Source organism: Anomaloglossus baeobatrachus, chromosome 10 (assembly GCF_048569485.1).
Source record: "Anomaloglossus baeobatrachus isolate aAnoBae1 chromosome 10, aAnoBae1.hap1, whole genome shotgun sequence".
NCBI lineage: Eukaryota > Metazoa > Chordata > Amphibia > Anura > Aromobatidae > Anomaloglossus > Anomaloglossus baeobatrachus.
This window is the reverse complement of record NC_134362.1, coordinates 164526352-164546397: the sequence shown is the minus strand read 5'-3', so window position 1 is coordinate 164546397 and position 20046 is coordinate 164526352. Positions and strand designations below refer to the sequence as shown.

At 53.9% G+C, this 20046-nt stretch overlaps 1 protein-coding gene across 3 annotated transcripts in view; it reads right to left on the bottom strand.

The window, feature by feature from the left end:
• The window catches only part of NUTF2 (nuclear transport factor 2), a 75376-nt gene that overhangs the window by 34174 nt on the left and 21156 nt on the right, over nucleotides 1–20046 (bottom strand). For all 3 annotated transcript variants that reach the window (XM_075326816.1, XM_075326818.1, XM_075326817.1), the window contains exon 4: nucleotides 391–489. In XM_075326816.1, coding sequence (XP_075182931.1) covers nucleotides 391–489 — 99 coding nt within the window. The remainder of the gene's footprint in view (nucleotides 1–390; nucleotides 490–20046) is intronic.

The window sequence follows — 20046 nt, the reverse complement described above, 5'->3', positions numbered from 1 at the left end:
AGACGCGCCGATGCAAGATACTATTAAATATCTGCAGCGCTGCCCCCTGGTCTGATGACATTAAATTCCAGGAAGGATGATGGGTGCTGTGGGGAGTGACTGCAGCGCCAGCATTCTGTGACGTCACGGAGACTCCTCTCAAACAAAACATAACAGGAAGTGCAATTAAAAAAATAATATCTTTCGGAATTAGATCGGGAGAACGGTAGGGAATTGTAAGAAGATAATTACGAAAATGGTTAGGGGGTAAAAATAGTTAGAAAATGCATTTTAGTTGTCAGATCACCCCTTTAAGTAGAGCCTAAATGACAATCACAAGACATGCTTAGAGTACACACGCACACACGGAGCAGGATACTTCGTCCCTGGGGGAGAAGTATATGTGATTACCTTGAGCTGGCCTACAACCATACTGATGATACAATTGTCAGGTGTCGGCTGATGGTCTTGTGAAGTGATGTTATGTTGTATCTTCTGAAAAGGAAGCATCTGCAAGATAAAATACACATGAGAATTCAAAAGACTGGAACGAAGGAGGGAAAGGAAAAAAAAAAAAAACACGCGTTACTACTGTCAGATAGGTTATAATGCAATTAATGGAGAACGGAAAGTCAGTCTAGCAGTGCAGTAACGCAGCACAATCAACCCGACTTCTGGAAAAATGTGCGACGACCTTGTAGAAAATCTGAGTAGAAATGTTACTTAGAAATGAAATATTTGAATTTACAAGTGAAATAAATGTGCAAATCTACTATGGACTTTGTGATGACATGGACTTTGACAGTGCCTAGCATGGGTTAAGTTTCTTAAAATTCAGCCAGACATGATGATAGTTTCTACAAGACTCTTAAAGAAGGGAATTTTGTTTACTTACCGTAAATTCCTTTTCTTCTAGCTCCTATTAGGAGACCCAGCCAATTGGGTGTATAGCTTCTGCCTCCGGAGGCCACACAAAGTATTACACTTTAAAAAGTGTAACCCCTCCCCTCTGCCTATACACCCTCCCGTGGATCACTGGCTCCTCCGTTTTGGTGCAAAAGCAGGAAGGAGAAAACTTATAAATTGGTCTAGGGTAAATTCAATCCGAAGGATGTTCAGAGAACTGAACCATGAACCAAAAGAACAGTTCAACATGAACAACATGTGTACACAAAAGAACAACAGCCCGAAGGGAACAGGGGCGGGTGCTGGGTCTCCCAATAGGAGCTAGAAGAAAAGGAATTTACGGTAAGTAAACAAAATTCCCTTCTTTGTCGCTCCATTGGGAGACCCAGACAATTGGGACGTCCAAAAGCAGTCCCTGGGTGGGTAAAAGAATACCTCAATAACAAGAGCCGAAACGGCCCTCCTCTTACAGGTGGGCAACCGCCGCCTGAAGGACTCGCCTACCTAGACTGGCGTCTGCCGAAGCATAGGTATGCACTCGATAGTGTTTCGTGAAAGTGTGCAGACTAGACCACGTCGCTGCCTGCCACACATGCTGAGCCGTAGCCCGGTGCCGCAATGCCCAGGACGCACCCACGGCTCTGGTAGAATGGGCTTTCAGCCCTGAAGGAAGCGGAAGCCCAGAAGAACGGTAGGCTTCGAGAATCGGTTCCTTGATCCACCGAGCCAAGGTTGACTTGGAAGCCTGCGAACCCTTACGCTGGCCAGCGACAAGGACAAGGAGCGCATCTGAACGACGCAGGGGCGCCATGCGAGACACGTAGAGCCGGAGTGCTCTCACCAGATCCAAAGAGTGCAAATCCTTTTCATATTGGTGAATTGGATTAGGGCAAAATGAAGGTAAGGAGATATCCTGATTGAGATGAAAAGTAGATACCACCTTAGGGAGAAATTCCGGAACCGGACGCAAAACCACCTTATCCTGGTGAAACACCAGGAAGGGGGCTTTGCATGATAGCGCTGCAAGCTCAGACACTCTCCGGAGTGATGTAATTGCCACTAGAAAGGCCACCTTTTGCGAAAGACGTGATAAAGAGACATCCCGCAGCGGCTCGAAAGGTGGTTTCTGAAGAGCAGTTAGCACCCTGTTAAGATCACAGGGCTCCAGCGGACGCTTGTAAGGTGGGACTATGTGGCAAACTCCCTGCAGGAACGTGCGGACCTGCGGAAGCCTGGCTAGACGCTTTTGAAAAAATACGGAGAGCGCCGATACTTGTCCCTTGAGAGAGCCGAGTGACAAACCCTTGTCCATTCCGGATTGGAGGAATGAAAGAAAAGTGGGTAAGGCAAACGGCCATGGAGAGAAACCGTTAGAGCACCAGGATAAGAAGATTTGCCAAGACCTGTAATAGATCTTGGTGGACGTTGGCTTCCTGGCTTGTCTCATGGTGGCAATGACATCTTGAGATAACCCTGAGGATGCTAGGAGCCAGGACTCAATGGCCACACAGTCAGGTTGAGGGCCACAGAATTCAGATGGAAAAATGGCCCTTGTGACAGCAAGTCTGGGCGGTCTGGAAGCGCCCACGGCTGACCCACCGTGAGATGCCACAGATCCAGGTACCACGCCCGCCTCGGCCAGTCTGGAGCGACGAGAATGGTGCGACGGCAGTCGGACCTGATCTTGCGTAACACTCTGGGCAGCATCGCCAGAGGAGGAAACACATAAGGCAGTCGGAACTGCGACCAGTCCTGAACTAACGCGTCCGCCGCCAGAGCTCTGTGATCCTGAGACCGTGCCATGAATGCCGGGACTTTGTTGTTGTGCCGTGACGCCATGAGATCAACGTCCGGCGTTCCCCACCAGCGACAGATCTCTCGAAACACTTCTGGGTGCAGAGACCATTCCCCCGCATCCATGCCCTGACGACTGAGAAAATCTGCTTCCCAGTTTTCTACGCCCGGGATGTGAACTGCGGAGATGGTGGAGGCTGTGGCTTCCACCCACTGCAGAATCCGCCGGACTTCCTGGAAGGCTTGACGACTGCGAGTGCCGCCTTGGTGGTTGATGTATGCGACGGCAGTGGCGTTGTCCGACTGTATACGGATCCGCCTGCCCTCCAGCCACCGTTGAAAAGCCAATAGGGCTAGATACACTGCCCTTATTTCCAGAACATTGATCTGAAGGGAAGACTATCGGAGTCCAGGTTCCCTGAGCCCTGTGGTGGAGAAAAACCGCTCCCCACCCTGACAGGCTCGCGTCCGTGGTGACCACAGCCCAGGTTGGGGGTAGGAAGGATTTTCCCTGCGATAGAGAATTGGGAAGGAGCCACCACTGAAGTGACGTCTTGGTTGCAAGGGAAAGAGACGTTCCTGTCGAGGGAAGCCGACCTCCTGTCCCATTTGCGGAGAATGTCCCATTGGAGCTGCCGTAGATGGAATTGCGCGAACGGCACTGCCTCCATCTTCCCCAGGAAGTGCATGAGGCGCCTTAAGGGGTGTGACTGACTCCGAAGAAGTGATTGCACCCCTGCCTGCAAAGAAAGCTGTTTGTCTCGCGGTAGCTTGACTACCGCTGACTGTGTATGAAACTCCATCCCGAGGTAAGTCAGTGATTGGGTCGGTGTCAACTTGGATTTTGGGAAGTTGATGATCCACCCGAACTGCTGGAGAGTCGTCAGAGCGACTGTAAGGCTGTGTTGACACGCCACCAGAGAAGGGGCCCTGACTAGGAGATCGTCTAGGTAGGGAATCACCGAGTGGCCCTGAGAGTGTAGGACCGCCACGACGGATGCCATGACTTTGGTGAAAACCCGTGGGGCTGTCGCCAGGCCGAAAGGCAATGCCACGAACTGAAGGTGTTCGTCCCTGATGGCGAAACGCAAGAAGCGTTGATGTTCGGGTGCGATCGGCACGTGGAGATAAGCATCTTTGATGTCGGTCGATGCTAGGAAGTCTCCTTGTGACATCGAGGCGATGACCGAGCGGAGAGATTCCATCCGAAACCGTCTGGTTCTCACGTGTCTGTTGAGCAGTTTGAGGTCCAGAACGGAATGATCCGTCCTTTTTTGGCACCACGAACAAGTTGGAGTAAAAGCCGCGACCACGTTCCTGAAGGGGAACGGGGGTCACAACTCCTTCTGTCTTCAGAGCGTCCACCGCCTGAAAAAGTGCGTCGGCCTGAGTGGGGGGCGGAGAGGTTCTGAAGAAACGAGCCGCAGGACGGGAGCTGAACTCTATCCTGTAACCGTGAGACAGAATGCCTCTCACCCATCGGTCTTGAACATGTGGCCACCAGGCGTCGCCAAAGCGGGAGAGCCTGCCACCGACCGAGGATGCGGTTAGGGGATGCCGAGAGTCATGAGGAGGCCGCCTTTGAGGCAGTACCTCCTGCGGCCTTTTGGGGGCGTGACTTGGACCGCCACGCATAGGAGTTCCTCTGGCCTTTCTCCTGCCTGCTGGACGAAGAGGATTGGGGCTTGGCGGAGGGACGAAAGGACCGAAACCTCGATTGTATTTTCCGTTGTTGAGGTCTCTTAGGTCTGGACTGGGGTAAGGATGAGTCCTTTCCCTTGGATTCCTTAATAATCTCCTCCAGTCGTTCGCCAAACAAGCGTTCGCCAGCAAACGGCAAACCGGTTAAGAACCTCTTGGAGGCAGAGTCTGCCTTCCATTCGCGCAGCCACATGGCCCTGCGGACTGCCACAGAGTTAGCGGATGCTACAGCTGTACGGCTAGCCAAGTCCAGGACTGCGTTCATGGCGTAGGATGAAAAGGCTGACGCCTGAGAGGTCAAAGACGCAACTTGCGGAGCAGAATTACGTGTGACAGCATTAATCTCAGTCAGACAAGCCGAGATAGCTTGGAGTGCCCACACGGCTGCAAAGGCCGGGGCAAAAGACGCGCCCGTGGCCTCATAGATGGATTTCACCAGGAGCTCTATCTGCCTGTCAGTGGCATCCTTTAGTGATGAGCCATCTGCCACCGATACCACAGATCTAGCCGCCAATCTAGAGACTGGAGGATCCATCTTGGGACATTGAGCCCACCCCTTAACGACTTCAGCGGGGAAGGGGTAACGCGTGTCAGTGAGGCGCTTAGTAAAGCGCTTGTCCGGAACCGCTCTGGGCTTCTGGACAGCGTCTCTGAAGTTAGAGTGATCGAAGAACGCACTACGTGTACGTTTGGGGAACCGAAACTGGTGTTTCTCCTGCTGAGACGTCGACTCCTCCACAGTAGGAGGCGGGGGAGAGAGATCCAACACCTGGTTGATGGACGAGATAAGATCATTCACTAATGCGTCCCCCTCAGGTGTATCAAGGTTAAGGGCGACGTCAGGGTCAGAACCCTGAGCTGCGACGTCCGCCTCGTCCTCCAGAGAGTCCTCAAGCTGGGAACCCGAGCAGCGTGAAGAAGTCGGGGAAGATTCCCAGCGAGCCCGCTTAGCCTGTCTAGGACTGTGGTCCTGGCAGGAGTCCTCCGCGTGGGACCTAGGGCCCAACCTGGGAGCGCGCTGCGGCGCGGACCGAGAGGGGCCTGGAGGTGACGATCCAACAGGGGCCGGGGCCTGTGTAAGGACCGGTCTGGACTGCAAAGCTTCTAGCAGCTTGGCAGACCATTTGTCCATAGACTGAGCCATGGATTGCGAAAGTGACTCAGAGTTTCTCAGCAAAAGAGGAGAACTCTGTCCCTGGCACCTGGACAGGGGGAGCAGGGGGTCTACATGAGCCGGGGGGTCCACTAGTGACCGAGGCTCCGGCTGAGCAAGTGAAACAGGGGTCGAGCATTGCTCACATTGAGGGTAGGTGGAACCCGCAGGTAACATAGCCTCACAAGAGGTAGAGGCCGCAAAAAACCCCTGTGCCTTAACAGCTTTGCTCCTTGTGGACGACATGCTGTTGTCTCCTAGGAGAATGATCACTGAGGGTATATGGGCAAAAACAGGGTATACAGCCCGACCGAACAGAAATATATATATAAATACGTATCTATTCCGGCACCCTAGGGGGGACCAGCACCGGGTGACCGGTGTGGCTTACCGACCGCTAACAAGCGGAGTGTGTGCCTCCACATTCCCAGCTTTAGGTCCCCTGGAGCTGCAGAGCTGTTCCTGAGAATCCTCCACCGGCAGAATGCCCAAAAAATGGCTGCCGGAGATCTCAGGGGAGGAGTGGAGCCGTGGGCGGCGCCAGGAAAGTGCGGGAATCTGGGGTCCCCACAGTGATCAGTGAGGGGGGAGGAAACCTGCAGGATGCTCCAGCCCTCACATCCGACGTCAGGTCGGCAGTCCCGCCCTTACCCCTGACAGGCAGGCCCGGGGGTGGGATTTTTGCGACTAGGCCGCGATGAAGCCGGGGACTAAATTTGAGACCGCGCCCGACAAGCAGGCACGGTCGGCGCGGAAATCCGCCGGTCTTCACAATCCAGCAGCTGCCGCAGCGTCCGGGAAGAAGGTGCGCTCCTGCACATTTCCCAATTGGGACACAGAGTACCTTAGAGTTGCAGGGCCCGGTCCCTGAGGTTGAATAGACTCCGGTCCGGCAGATTCCCACAGGGGCTGCGGAGGGAGCACGGTCCCAGCAAATGGCTGACCGTTCAGGATCCCACTTCTCCCAGAGCCGCTAAGGGATGGTGAAGGAGACGGCATGAGGCTCCGGCCTTTGTACCCGCAATGGGTACCTCAACCTTAACAACACCGCCGACATAGTGGGGTGAGAAGGGAACATGCAGGGGGCCCCGTGGGGGCCCTCTTTTCTTCCAACCGACATAACTAATATGAGAATGCATGAGCGGATGTGTGCCTCCTTCCACACAAAGCATAAAACTGAGGAGCCCGTGATCCACGGGAGGGTGTATAGGCAGAGGGGAGGGGTTACACTTTTTAAAGTGTAATACTTTGTGTGGCCTCCGGAGGCAGAAGCTATACACCCAATTGTCTGGGTCTCCCAATGGAGCGAGAAAGAAAGTCTAGTGTAACAGTTCTTGTTGACTCATGTAATTGCCTTGGCCAGTGAAGGTCAGATACCCAGACAAATCAATTCTGCGAACCTCCCTCGTGTCTGCCAGAGACCATTACTACTAGGGATATTTTGTATACAGCTTGAAATCTAGCCAATAACAGCCCAGTCTTATCCACCAATCGTGAAGACCCCAATGGTCTGAATGGAGAGCTCAGGGGTATAAGGAGGACTGTCCATTGCCCGGCTAGACTCTTGCTACATGATACCAATCTAGGATCTGCAGATCTGATTGGCAAGCCATTACCGAACCTTTATTATAATACTACATGGACTATTGGTAACGCATGACACGTGTTACATTAGTCCAATGCAGCGGGCCGAGTACTGGGGAAGTAATCCCTACCATGCCTTCCCTCCCTCTCTTTCTGTTGCTCTTCTCTCCCCCTTTTCCTTCTCTTTTCCTCATCTTTCCCCCTTGCTACTTTCCTTTCTCTCTGGTTCTCGTTAAATCTTCAAATTTTTTTTTCTCTTTTTTGTTTTCGGCAGTAGCCTCACTTTGTTTGAGGTGTAGTTCTCCTTTGGAAGGAGATTGTGTGTATTATAAAGAAGGGAATTTTGTTTACTTACCGTAAATTCCTTTTCTTCTAGCTCCTATTGGGAGACCCAGCCAATTGGGTGTATAGCTTCTGCCTCCGGAGGCCACACAAAGTATTACACTTTAAAAAGTGTAACCCCTCCCCTCTGCCTATACACCCTCCCGTGCATCACGGGCTCCTCAGTTTTGGTGCAAAAGCAGGAAGGAGGAAACTTATAAATTGGTCTAAGGTAAATTCAATCCGAAGGATGTTCGGAGAACTGAACCATGAACCAAAAGAACAATTCAACATGAACAACATGTGTACACAAAAGAACAACCAGCCCGAAGGGAACAGGGGCGGGTGCTGGGTCTCCCAATAGGAGCTAGAAGAAAAGGAATTTACGGTAAGTAAACAAAATTCCCTTCTTTGTCGCTCCATTGGGAGACCCAGACAATTGGGACGTCCAAAAGCAGTCCCTGGGTGGGTAAAAGAATACCTCGATAAAAAGAGCCGAAAACGGCCCCCTCTTACAGGTGGGCAACCGCCGCCTGAAGGACTCGCCTACCTAGACTGGCGTCTGCCGAAGCATAGGTATGCACCTGATAGTGTTTCGTGAAAGTGTGCAGACTAGACCAGGTAGCTGCCTGACACACCTGCTGAGCCGTAGCCCGGTGCCGCAATGCCCAGGACGCACCCACGGCTCTGGTAGAATGGGCTTTCAGCCCTGAAGGAATCGGAATCCCAGAAGAACGGTAGGCTTCAAGAATCGGTTCCTTGATCCACCGAGCCAAGGTTGACTTGGAAGCCTGCGAACCCTTACGCTGGCCAGTGACAAGGACAAAGAGCGCATCTGAACGGCGCAGGGGTGCCGTGCGAGACACGTAGAACTGGAGTGCCCTCACTAGATCTAATGAGTGCAAATCCTTTTCATATTTGTGAATTGGATTAGGGCAAAATGAAGGTAAGGAGATATCCTGATTGAGATGAAAAGGGGATACCACCTTAGGGAGAAATTCCGGGACAGGACGCAGAACCACCTTATCCTGGTGAAAAACCAGGAAGGGGGCTTTGCATGACAGCGCTGCAAGCTCCGACACTCTTCGGAGTGATGTAATTGCCACTAGAAATGCCACCTTCCGCGAAAGACGTGATAAAGAAACATCCCGCAGCGTCTCGAAAGGTGGTTTCTGAAGAGCCGTTAGCACCCTGTTAAGGTCCCAGGGTTCCAGCGGACGCTTGTATGGTGGGACTATGTGGCAAACTCCCTGCAGGAACGTGCGGACCTGCGGAAGCCTGGCCAGGCGCTTTTGAAAAAATACGGAGAGCGCCGATACTTGTCCCTTGAGAGAGCCGAGTGACAAACCCTTGTCCATTCCGGATTGAAGGAATGAAAGAAAAGTGGGTAAGGCAAACGGCCAGGGAGAAAAACCATTATCAGAGCACCAGGATAAGAAGATCCGCCAAGATCTGTAATAGATCTTGGCGGACGTTGGTTTCCTGGCCTGTCTCATAGTGGCAATGACATCTTGAGATAACCCTGAGGACGCTAGGAGCCAGGACTCAATGGCCACACAGTCAGGTTGAGGGCCACAGAATTCAGATGGAAAAAACGGCTCGTGACAGCAAGTCTGGGCGGTCTGGAAGCGCCCACGGTTGACCCACCGTGAGATGCCACAGATCCGGGTACCACGATCGCCTCGGCCAATCTGGAGCGACGAGAATGGCGCGACGACAGTCGGACCTGATCTTGCGTAACACTCTGGGCAGCATCGCCAGAGGAGGAAACACATAAGGCAGTCGAAACTGCGACCAATCCTGAACTAATGCGTCCGCCGCCAGAGCTCTGTGATCCTGAGACCGTGCCATGAAGGCCGGGACCTTGTTGTTGTGTCGTGACGCCATGATATCGACGTCCGGCGTTCCCCAGCGGCGACAGATCTCTCGAAACACGTCTGGGTGAAGAGACCATTCCCCCGCGTCCATGCCCTGACGACTGAGAAAATCTGCTTCCCAGTTTTCTACGCCCGGGATGTACACTGCGGAGATGGTGGAGGCTGTGGCTTCCACCCACGGCAGAATCCGCCTGACTTCCTGGAAGGCCTGACAACTGCGCGTGCCTCCCTGATGGTTGATGTATGCGACGGCCGTGGCGTTGTCCGACTGTATACGGATCTGTCTGCCCTCCAGCCACCGATGGAAGGCCAATAAGGCTAGATACACCGCCCTTATCTCCAGAACATTGATCTGAAGGGAGGACTCGACCGGAGTCCAGGTTCCCTGAGCCCTGTGATGGCGGAAAACCGCTCCCCACCCTGACAGGCTCGCGTCCGTGGTGACCACAGCCCAGGTTGGGGGTAGGAAGGATCTTCCTTGCTATAGAGAATTGGGACGGAGCCACCACTGAAGAGACTTCTTGGCTGCAAGGGACAGAGAGACGTTCCTGTCGAGGGAAGTCGACCTCCTGTCCCATTTGCGGAGAATGTCCCATTGGAGTGGCCGCAGATGGAATTGCGCGAACGGCACTGCCTCCATCGCTGCCACCATCTTCCCCAGGAAGTGCATGAGGCGCCTCAAGGGGTATGACTGACCCCGAAGAAGAGATTGTATCCCTGCCTGCAGGGCCAGCTGTTTGTCCAGCGGTAGATTGACTACCGCTGACTGTGTATGAAACTCCATCCCGAGGTAAGTCAGTGATTGGGTCGGTGTCAACTTGGATTTTGGGAAGTTGATGATCCACCCGAATTGCTGGAGAGTCGCCAGAGCGACTGTAAGGCTGTGTTGACACGCCGCCCGAGAAGGTGCCCTGACTAGGAGATCGTCTAAGTAGGGAATCACCGAGTGGCCCTGAGAGTGTAGGACCGCCACTACGGATGCCATGACTTTGGTGAACACCCGTGGGGCTGTCGCCAGGCCGAAAGGCAATGCCACGAACTGAAGGTGCTCGTTCCCGATGGCGAAACGCAAGAAGCGTTGATGTTCGGGTGCGATCGGCACATGGGGATAAGCATCCTTGATGTCGATCGATGCTAGGAAGTCTCCTTGTGACATCGAGGCGATGACCGAGCGGAGAGATTCCATCCGAAACCGTCTGGTGCTCACATGTCTGTTGAGCAATTTGAGGTCCAGAACGGGGCGGAATGATCCGTCCTTCTTTGGCACCACGAACAAGTTGGAGTAAAAGCCGCGACCATGTTCCTGAGGGGGAACCGGGATCACAACTCCCTCTGTTTTCAGAGTGGCCACAGCCTGAAAAAGTGCGTCGGCCCGAGCGGGGGGCGGAGAGGTTCTGAAGAAATGAGTGAGGACGAGAGCTGAACTCTATCCTGTAACTGTGAGACAGAATGTCTCTCACCCATCGGTCTTGAACTTGTGGCCACCAGGCGTCGCAAAAGCGGGAGAGCCTGCCACCGACCGAGGATGCGGTTCGGGGATGCCGAGAGTCATGAGGAGGCCGCCTTTGAGGCAGTGCCTCCGGTGGCCTTTTGGGGGCGTGACTTAGACCGCCACGCATAGGAGTTCCTCTGGCCTTTCTCCGGCCTGTTGGACGAAGAGGACTGGGGCTTGGCGGAGGGACGAAAGGACCGAAACCTCGATTGAATTTTCCGTTGCTGAGGTCTCCTAAGTTTGGACTGGGGTAAGGAGGAGTCCTTTCCCTTGGATTCCTTAATAATCTCATCCAATTGTTCGCCAAACAATCGGTCGCCAGAAAACGGCAAACCGGTTAAGAACCTCTTGGAGGCCGAGTCTGCCTTCCATTCGCGCAGCCACATGGCCCTGCGGACTGCCACAGAATTAGCGGATGCCACCGCTGTACGGCTAGCAGAGTCTAGGACTGCGTTCATGGCGTAGGAAGAAAAAGCTGTCGCTTGAGAAGTCAGAGACGCAACCTGCGGAGCAGAATTACGTGTGACTGCATTAATCTCAGCCAGACAAGCTGAGATAGCTTGTAGTGCCCACACGGCTGCAAAGGCCGGGGCAAAAGACGCGCCCGTGGCTTCAAAAATGGATTTCACCAGGAGCTCTATCTGCCTGTCAGTGGCATCCTTCAGCGATGAGCCATCTGCCACCGATACTACAGATCTAGCCGCCAATCTAGAGACTGGAGGATCCACCTTGGGACACTGAGCCCAACCCTTAACTACGTCAGAGGGGAAGGGGTAACGTGTGTCAGTAAGGCGCTTAGTAAAGCGCTTGTCCGGAACCGCTCTGGGCTTCTGGACAGCATCTCTGAAGTTAGAGTGATCGAAAAAAGCACTCCGTGTACGTTTGGGGAACCGAAACTGGTGTTTCTCCTGCTGAGAAGCCGACTCCTCTACAGGTGGAGGCGGGGGAGACAGATCTAACACCTGGTTAATGGACGAGATAAGATCATTAACTAAGGCGTCCCCTTCAGGTGTATCAAGATTGAGAGCAACGTCAGGTTCAGAGCCCTGAGCTGCGACGTCCGCCTCGTCCTCCAGAGAGTCCTCGAGCTGGGAACCCGAACAGCGTGAAGAAGTCGGGGAAGATTCCCAGAGAGCCCGCTTAGTCGGTCTGGGACTGAGATCCGGGCAGGAATCCTCCGCGTGGGACCTAGGGCCCAACCTGGGAGCGCGCTGCGGCGCGGACCGAGAGGGGCCTGGAGGCGACGAGCTAACGGGGACCGGGGCCTGTGTAAGGACCGGTCTGGACTGCAAAGCTTCTAGCAGCTTGGCAGACCATTTGTCCATAGACTGAGCCATGGATTGCGAAAGTGACTCAGAGTTTCTCAGCAAAAGCAGCAAACTCTGTCCCTGGCACCTGGACAGGGGGGTCTACATGAGCCGAGGGGCCCACTAGTGACCGAGGCTCCGGCTGAGCAAGCGAAACAGGGGTTGAGCATTGCTCACAGTGAGGGTAGGTGGAACCCGCAGGCAACATAGCCGCACAAGAGGTACAGGTCGCAAAAAAACCCTGTGCCTTAGCACCTTTGCTCCTTGTGGACGACATGCTGTTGTCTCCTAGGAGAGTGATCACTGAGGGTATATGGGAAGGGGTATACAGCCCGACCGAACAGAAATATGTATGTAAATACATATCTATTCCGGCACCCTGGGGGGACCAGCACCGGGTGACCGGTGTGGCTTACCGACCGCTAACAAGCGGAGTGTGTGCCTCCACATTCCCAGCTTTAGGTCCCCTGGAGCTGCAGAGCTGTTCCTGAGAATCCTCCACCGGCAGAATGCCCAAAAAATGGCTGCTGGAGATCTCAGGGGAGGAGTGGAGCCGTGGGCGGCGCCAGGAAAGTGCGGGAATCTGGGGTCCCCACAGTGATCAGTGAGGGGGGAGGAAACCTGCAGGATGCTCCAGCCCTCACATCCGACGTCAGGTCGGCAGTCCCGCCCTTACCCCTGACAGGCAGGTCCGGGGGCGGGATTTTTGCGACTAGGCCGCGATGAAGCCGGGGACTAAATTTGAGACCGCGCCCGACAAGCAGGCACGGTCGGCGCGGAAGTCCGCCGGTCTTCACAATCCAGCAGCTGCCGCAGCGTCCGGGAAGAAGGTGCGCTCCTGCACATTCCCCAATGGGGACACAGAGTACCTTAGAGTTGCAGGGCCCGGTCCCTGAGGTTGAATAGACTCCGGTCCGGCAGATTCCCACAGGGGCTGCGGAGGGAGCACAGGTCCCAGTGAATGGATGACCGGTCAGGATCCCACTTCTCCCAGAGCCACTAAGGGATGGTGAAGGAAAACGGCATGAGGCTCCGGCCTTTGTACCCGCAATGGGTACCTCAACCTTAACAGCACCGCCGACTTTAGTGGGGTGAGAAGGGAACATGCCGGGGACCCCGTGGGGGTCCTCTTTTCTTCCAACCGATATAACTAATCTGAGAATGCATGAGTGGATGTGTGCCTCCTTCCACACAAAGCATAAAACCGAGGAGCCCGTGATGCACGGGAGGGTGTATAGGCAGAGGGGAGGGGTTACACTTTTTAAAGTGTAATACTTTGTGTGGCCTCCGGAGGCAGAAGCTATACACCCAATTGGCTGGGTCTCCCAATGGAGCGACAAAGAAAGGTGGTTACATGTCATACGCGTGCCTTATGATAGTTAGTAAGAGAGGGGGTGTTAGTTAGGACGTGGCTTATACTCTTCTCTGTAAGTTGACATGAAGTAATCACGTATTTGAATCTTTTTTTTTTTTTCTTCCTGTAAATTCTCTTGTTTACTTTAATAAAGAAGGGAATTTTGTTACTTACCGTAAATTCCTTTTCTTCTAGCTCCTATTGGGAGACCCAGACGATTGGGTGTATAGCACTGCCTCCGGAGGCCACACAAAGCAATTACACTAAAAAGTGTAAGGCCCCTCCCCTTCTGGCTATACACCCCCAGTGGGATCACTGGCTCACCAGTTTTAGTGCAAAAGCAAGAAGGAGGAAAGCCAATAACTGGTTTAAACAAATTCACTCCGAAGTAACGTCGGAGAACTGAAAACCGTTCAACATGAACAACATGTGTACCCAAAAAACAACCAAAAATCCCGAAGGACAACAGGGCGGGTGCTGGGTCTCCCAATAGGAGCTAGAAGAAAAGGAATTTACGGTAAGTAACAAAATTCCCTTCTTCTTCGGCGCTCCATTGGGAGACCCAGACGATTGGGACGTCCAAAAGCTGTCCCTGGGTGGGTACAGAATACCTCGTGTTAGAGCTGCAAAGACAGCCCTCCCCTACGGGGAGGCAACTGCCGCCTGCAGGACTCTTCTACCTAGGCTGGCGTCCGCCGAAGCATAGGTATGCACCTGATAATGTTTGGTGAAAGTGTGCAGACTCAACCAGGTAGCTGCCTGGCACACCTGTTGCGCCGTAGCCTGGTGTCGTAATGCCCAGGACGCACCCACGGCTCTGGTAGAATGGGCCTTCAGCCCTGATGGAAACGGAAGCCCAGCAGAACGGTAGGCTTCAAGAATTGGTTCTTTGATCCATCGAGCCAGGGTGGCCTTAGAAGCCTGCGACCCTTTGCGCTTACCAGCGACAAGGACAAAAAGTGCATCCGAACGGCGCAGGGGCGCCGTGCGGGAAATGTAGATTCTGAGTGCTCTCACCAGATCTAACAAATGTAAATCCTTCTCATACCGATGAACTGCATGAGGACAAAAAGAAGGCAAAGAGATATCCTGATTAAGATGAAAAGAGGATACCACCTTCGGGAGAAACTCCTGAATGGGTCGCAGCACTACCTTGTCCTGGTGGAAGACCAGGAAGGGAGCCTTGGATGACAGCGCTGCTAGCTCAGACACTCTCCGAAGAGATGTGATCGCTACCAGAAAAGCCACTTTCTGTGATAGTCTAGAAAGTGAAACCTCCCTCAGAGGCTCGAAGGGCGGCTTCTGGAGGGCAACTAGTACCCTGTTCAGATCCCATGGATCTAACGGCCGCTTGTACGGGGGTACGATATGACAAACCCCCTGCAGGAACGTGCGTACCTTAGAAAGTCGTGCTAGACGCTTCTGAAAAAAGACGGATAGCGCCGAGACTTGCCCTTTGAGGGAGCCGAGCGACAAACCTTTTTCTAACCCAGATTGCAGGAAAGAAAGAAATGTAGGCAATGCAAATGGCCAGGGAGACACTCCCTGAGCAGAGCACCAGGATAAGAATATCCTCCACGTTCTGTGGTAGATTTTAGCGGACGTGGGCTTCCTAGCCTGTCTCATGGTGGCAACGACCCCTTGGGATAATCCTGAAGACGCTAGGATCCAGGACTCAATGGCCACACAGTCAGGTTCAGGGCCGCAGAATTCCGATGGAAAAACGGCCCTTGGGACAGCAAGTCTGGTCGGTCTGGTAGTGCCCACGGTTGGCCGACCGTGAGATGCCACAGATCCGGATACCACGCCCTCCTTGGCCAGTCTGGGGCGACGAGTATGACGCGGCTGCAGTCGGATCTGATCTTGCGTAGCACTCTGGGCAAGAGTGCCAGAGGTGGAAACACATAAGGGAGCCGGAACTGCGACCAATCTTGCACTAAGGCGTCTGCCGCCAGAGCTCTGTGATCGCGAGACCGTGCCATGAAGGTTGGGACCTTGTTGTTGTGCCGGGACGCCATTAGGTCGACGTCCGGCCTTCCCCAGCGGCGACAGATTTCCTGAAACACGTCCGGGTGAAGGGACCATTCCCCTGCGTCCATGCCCTGGCGACTGAGGAAGTCTGCTTCCCAGTTTTCTACGCCGGGGATGTGAACTGCGGATATGGTGGAGGCCGTGGCTTCCACCCACATCAGAATCCGCCGGACTTCCTGGAAGGCTTGCCGACTGCGTGTCCCCCCTTGGTGGTTGATGTATGCCACCGCTGTGGAGTTGTCCGACTGCATTCGGATCTGCCTTCCTTCCAGCCACTGCTGGAAGGCTAGTAGGGCAAGATACACTGCTCTGATTTCCAGAACATTGATCTGAAGGGTGGACTCCTGCTGGGTCCACGTACCCTGAGCCCTGTGGTGGAGAAAAACTGCTCCCCACCCTGACAGACTCGCGTCTGTCGTGACCACCGCCCAGGACGGTGGTAGGAAGGATCTTCCCTGTGATAATGAGGTGGGAAGAAGCCACCACTGCAGAGAGTCCTTGGCCGTCTGGGAAAGGGAGACTTTCCTGTCCAGGGATGTTGACTTCCCGTCCCATTGGCGGAGAATGTCCCATTGAAGAGGGCGCAGATGAAACTGCGCAAACGGAACCGCCTCCATTGCCGCCACCATCTTCCCGAGGAAGTGCATGAGGCGTCTTAAGGAGTGCGACTGACTTTGAAGGAGAGCCTGCACCCCAGTCTGTAGTGACCGCTGCTTGTCCAGCGGAAGCTTCACTATCGCTGAGAGAGTATGAAACTCCATGCCAAGATACGTCAGTGATTGGGTCGGTAACAGAGTTGACTTTGAGAAGTTGATGATCCACCCGAACGTCTGGAGAGTCTCCAGTGCAACATCCAGGCTGAGTTGGCATGCCTCCTGAGAGGGTGCCTTGACAAGTAGATCGTCCAAGTAAGGGATCACAGAGTGTCCCTGAGAGTGCAAGACTGCTACCACTGCCGCCATGACCTTGGTGAACACCCGTGGGGCTGTCGCCAGACCAAATGGCAGAGCTACGAACTGAAGATGGTCGTCTCCTATCACGAAGCGTAGAAAGCGTTGGTGCTCTGTAGCAATCGGCACGTGGAGATAAGCATCTTTGATGTCTATTGATGCTAGGAAATCTCCTTGAGACATTGAGGCAATGACTGAGCGGAGGGATTCCATCCGGAACCGCCTGGCGTTCACATGCTTGTTGAGCAGTTTTAGGTCCAGAACAGGACGGAATGAGCCGTCCTTTTGGCACCACAAAGAGATTGGAGTAAAAACCTTGTCCTCGTTCCCGAAGAGGAACAGGGACCACCACTCCTTCTGCTCTTAGAGAATGCACCGCCTGCAGAAGGGCATCTGCTCGGTCGGGGTGTGGGGAAGTTCTGAAGAACCGAGGCGGAGGCCGAGAACTGAACTCTATCCTGTAACCGTGAGACAAAATGTCTGTTACCCACCGTTCTTTGACCTGTGGCAGCCAAATGTCGCAAAAGCGGGAGAGCCTGCCACCGACCGAGGATGCGGAGGGAGGCGGCCGAAAGTCATGAGGTAGCCGCCTTGGAAGCGGTACCTCCGGTTGCTTTCTTGGGGCGTGAGTGAGTCCGCCAGGAATCAGAGCTCCTTTGCTCTTTCTGAGTCCCTTTGGACGAGAAGAATTGGGGCTTGCCCGAGCCTCGAAAGGACCGAAACTTTGACTGCCACTTCCTCTGTTGAGGTTTGTTTGATCTGGGCTGGGGTAAGGAAGAGTCCTTACCTTTGGACTGTTTAATGATTTCCGCCAATTGCTCACCAAACAGTCTGCCTCCAGATAATGGCAAGCTGGTTAAACATTTTTTAGAAGCAGAATCTGCTTTCCATTCTTTTAACCACAAGGCTCTGCGCAAAACTACAGAGTTGGCGGATGCCATTGAGGTACGGCTCGTAGAGTCTAGTACCGCATTGATAGCGTAGGTCGCAAACGCAGTCATTTGCGTAGTTAAGGACGCCACTTGCGGCACTGCTGGACTTAAGAAAGAGTCCACCTGTGCCAGACCAGCTGAAATAGCTTGGAGCGCCCACACGGCCGCGAATGCTGGAGCAAACGACGCGCCAATAGCTTCATAGACAGATTTCAACCAAAGGTCCATCTGTCTGTCATTGGCATCTTTAAGTGAAGCCCCATCCTCCACTGCAACTATGGATCTAGCTGCAAGCCTGGATATTGGAGGGTCCACTTTTGGACACTGGGTCCAGCGCTTGACCACGTCAGGGGGAAAGGGATAACGTGTATCCTTCAGACGTTTGGAAAAACGCTTGTCCGGATAAGCATGGTGTTTCTGGATTGATTCTCTGAAGTCAGAGTGGTCCAGAAAAGTACTCAATTTACGCTTGGGATACAGAAAATGGAATTTCTCCTGCTGGGCAGCTGCCTCCTCTGCTGAAGGGGCTGGGGGAGAAATATCCAACAGCCTATTGATGGCCGCTATAAGGTCATTTACCATGGCGTCACCATCTGGCGTATCCAAATTGAGTGCGGTGTCAGGACCAGACTCCTGATCACCCACCTCTGTCTCATCATATAGAGACCCTTCTCGCTGAGACCCTGACCCGCGTGATGACGTGGAGGGTCTCTCCCAGCGAGTTCGCTTAGGCGGCCTGGGACTGTCGTCAGAGTCAGAGCCCTCAGCCTGTGATGCCTGGGACCCCCTTGAAGTACGGATTAGTTCCAACTGAGGGGGACCGGGGAACATAGACACAGCAGTGTCCATGGTCTGAGCAACTGGCCTGGACTGCAAGGTCTCCAGGATTTTTGTCATGGTCACAGACATTTTGTCAGCAAAGACTGCAAATTCTGTCCCCGTCACCGGGGCAGGGTTCACAGGCGTCTCTGCCTGGGCTACCACCACCATAGACTCTGGCTGCCGAAGTGCCACTGGGACTGAACATTGCACACAATGAGAGTCGTTGGAGCCTGCTGGTAGATTAGCCCCACATGCTGTACAAGCAGTGTATACAGCCCGTGCCTTGGCACCCTTGCGTTTTGTGGATGACATGTTGCTGTCTCCTCAGAGCAATATAGGGGTATACAGCCAAGAAGCGACCGTACAGTGCAGTATATATATATATATATATATATCTGGTACAGGAAAAAGTACACCAATACAACACTGTGGCACTAGTGGGGCCAGCACTAATGTGCTGCTTACCGCCCGCTAAACGCGGGTGTGTGGTCGCCAGAAATCCCTAGTCTGGGTCTCCCAGAGCCTGTGTCCGTCCTCCAGCCAGACTGCATGCAGGAATGGCTGCCGGCGTCCTGTGGAGGGGGGGCGGGCCCTGGGCGTGCTCAGACCAAAAGCGGGAAACCTGCGTCCCACTGTGCCTAGTGAGAGGGCTGGAGCATGTAAATAAGGCTCCAGCCCTCGGCGCTGACGATTGCACAGCGTCTGTCCCATTCCCTGAGTGACAGGGAGGGGGCGGGAACGAAGCGGAGCTAGGCCGCAAAAGCCGGGGACTAAATTTATAAGCGCCGCCGCCGTAAAAGCGCGGTCGGCGCTAAGTCCCCGGCGCACTACAAGTCCCAGCCGCGCCGCCGCTCCAAGAGTGGCCGGCGCGGTAGTTCCCAGCACATGAAGTCACACAGCTAAGCTGCTGTGACTCAAACCCCAGCGTGCAGCGCTACTATCCCCGGCGCACTAACACACCCAGCAAGTCTGGCGTGTGCGTGCCTGTCTGTACGGGGACACAGAGTACCTGAAAGTTGCAGGGCCTTGTCCCTGAACGGTACCCAGCTCCGTATCCAGCAGGTTCACTGGGTCTGTGGATGGAGCCCGGCCTCAGGGCTTGGGGGCCGGTAAGATCCCACTTCCTCAGAGCCCCTCAGGGGGATGGGGAAGGAAAACAGCATGTGGGCTCCAGCCTCTGTACCCGCAATGGGTACCTCAACCTTACAAACCACAAGTGGGGTAAGAAGGGAGCATGCTGGGGGCCCCATATGGGCCCTCTTTTCTTCCATCCGACATTGTCAGCAGCTACTGCTGACTAAACAGTGGAGCTATGCGTGGATGTCTGACCTCCTTCGCACAAAGCAGAAAACTGGTGAGCCAGTGATCCCACTGGGGGTGTATAGCCAGAAGGGGAGGGGCCTTACACTTTTTAGTGTAATTGCTTTGTGTGGCCTCCGGAGGCAGTGCTATACACCCAATCGTCTGGGTCTCCCAATGGAGCGCCGAAGAAAGAAAGATTAAACATAATACTACATTGACTTCAGCATCGAATGCACGGATTCGGCTGAGATATCAAGGACTACCTAAGGAAGGAATCCAGCTTGGGACAATTCCGTCTCCTGACTACAGGCTTTGCGGTCCTCAGCCAGCTTCCTAAATCTGGTGTTATTCTATTCTCGGTGGGTGCCCACTGAAAGTGGGGTGCTCTTGGATTGAAGTAAGTAGCTCTGAGGCAAGGACATTCTAATCCCTGGTGAGCCAGCGGAAGGGTGAGAAACCGTTGCCGGTTACATTCTGTGGTGTTGCTGGATATGTGCCATATGCCGTTAATTGTTTGGGGATCCAATAAAGTCTTAATATT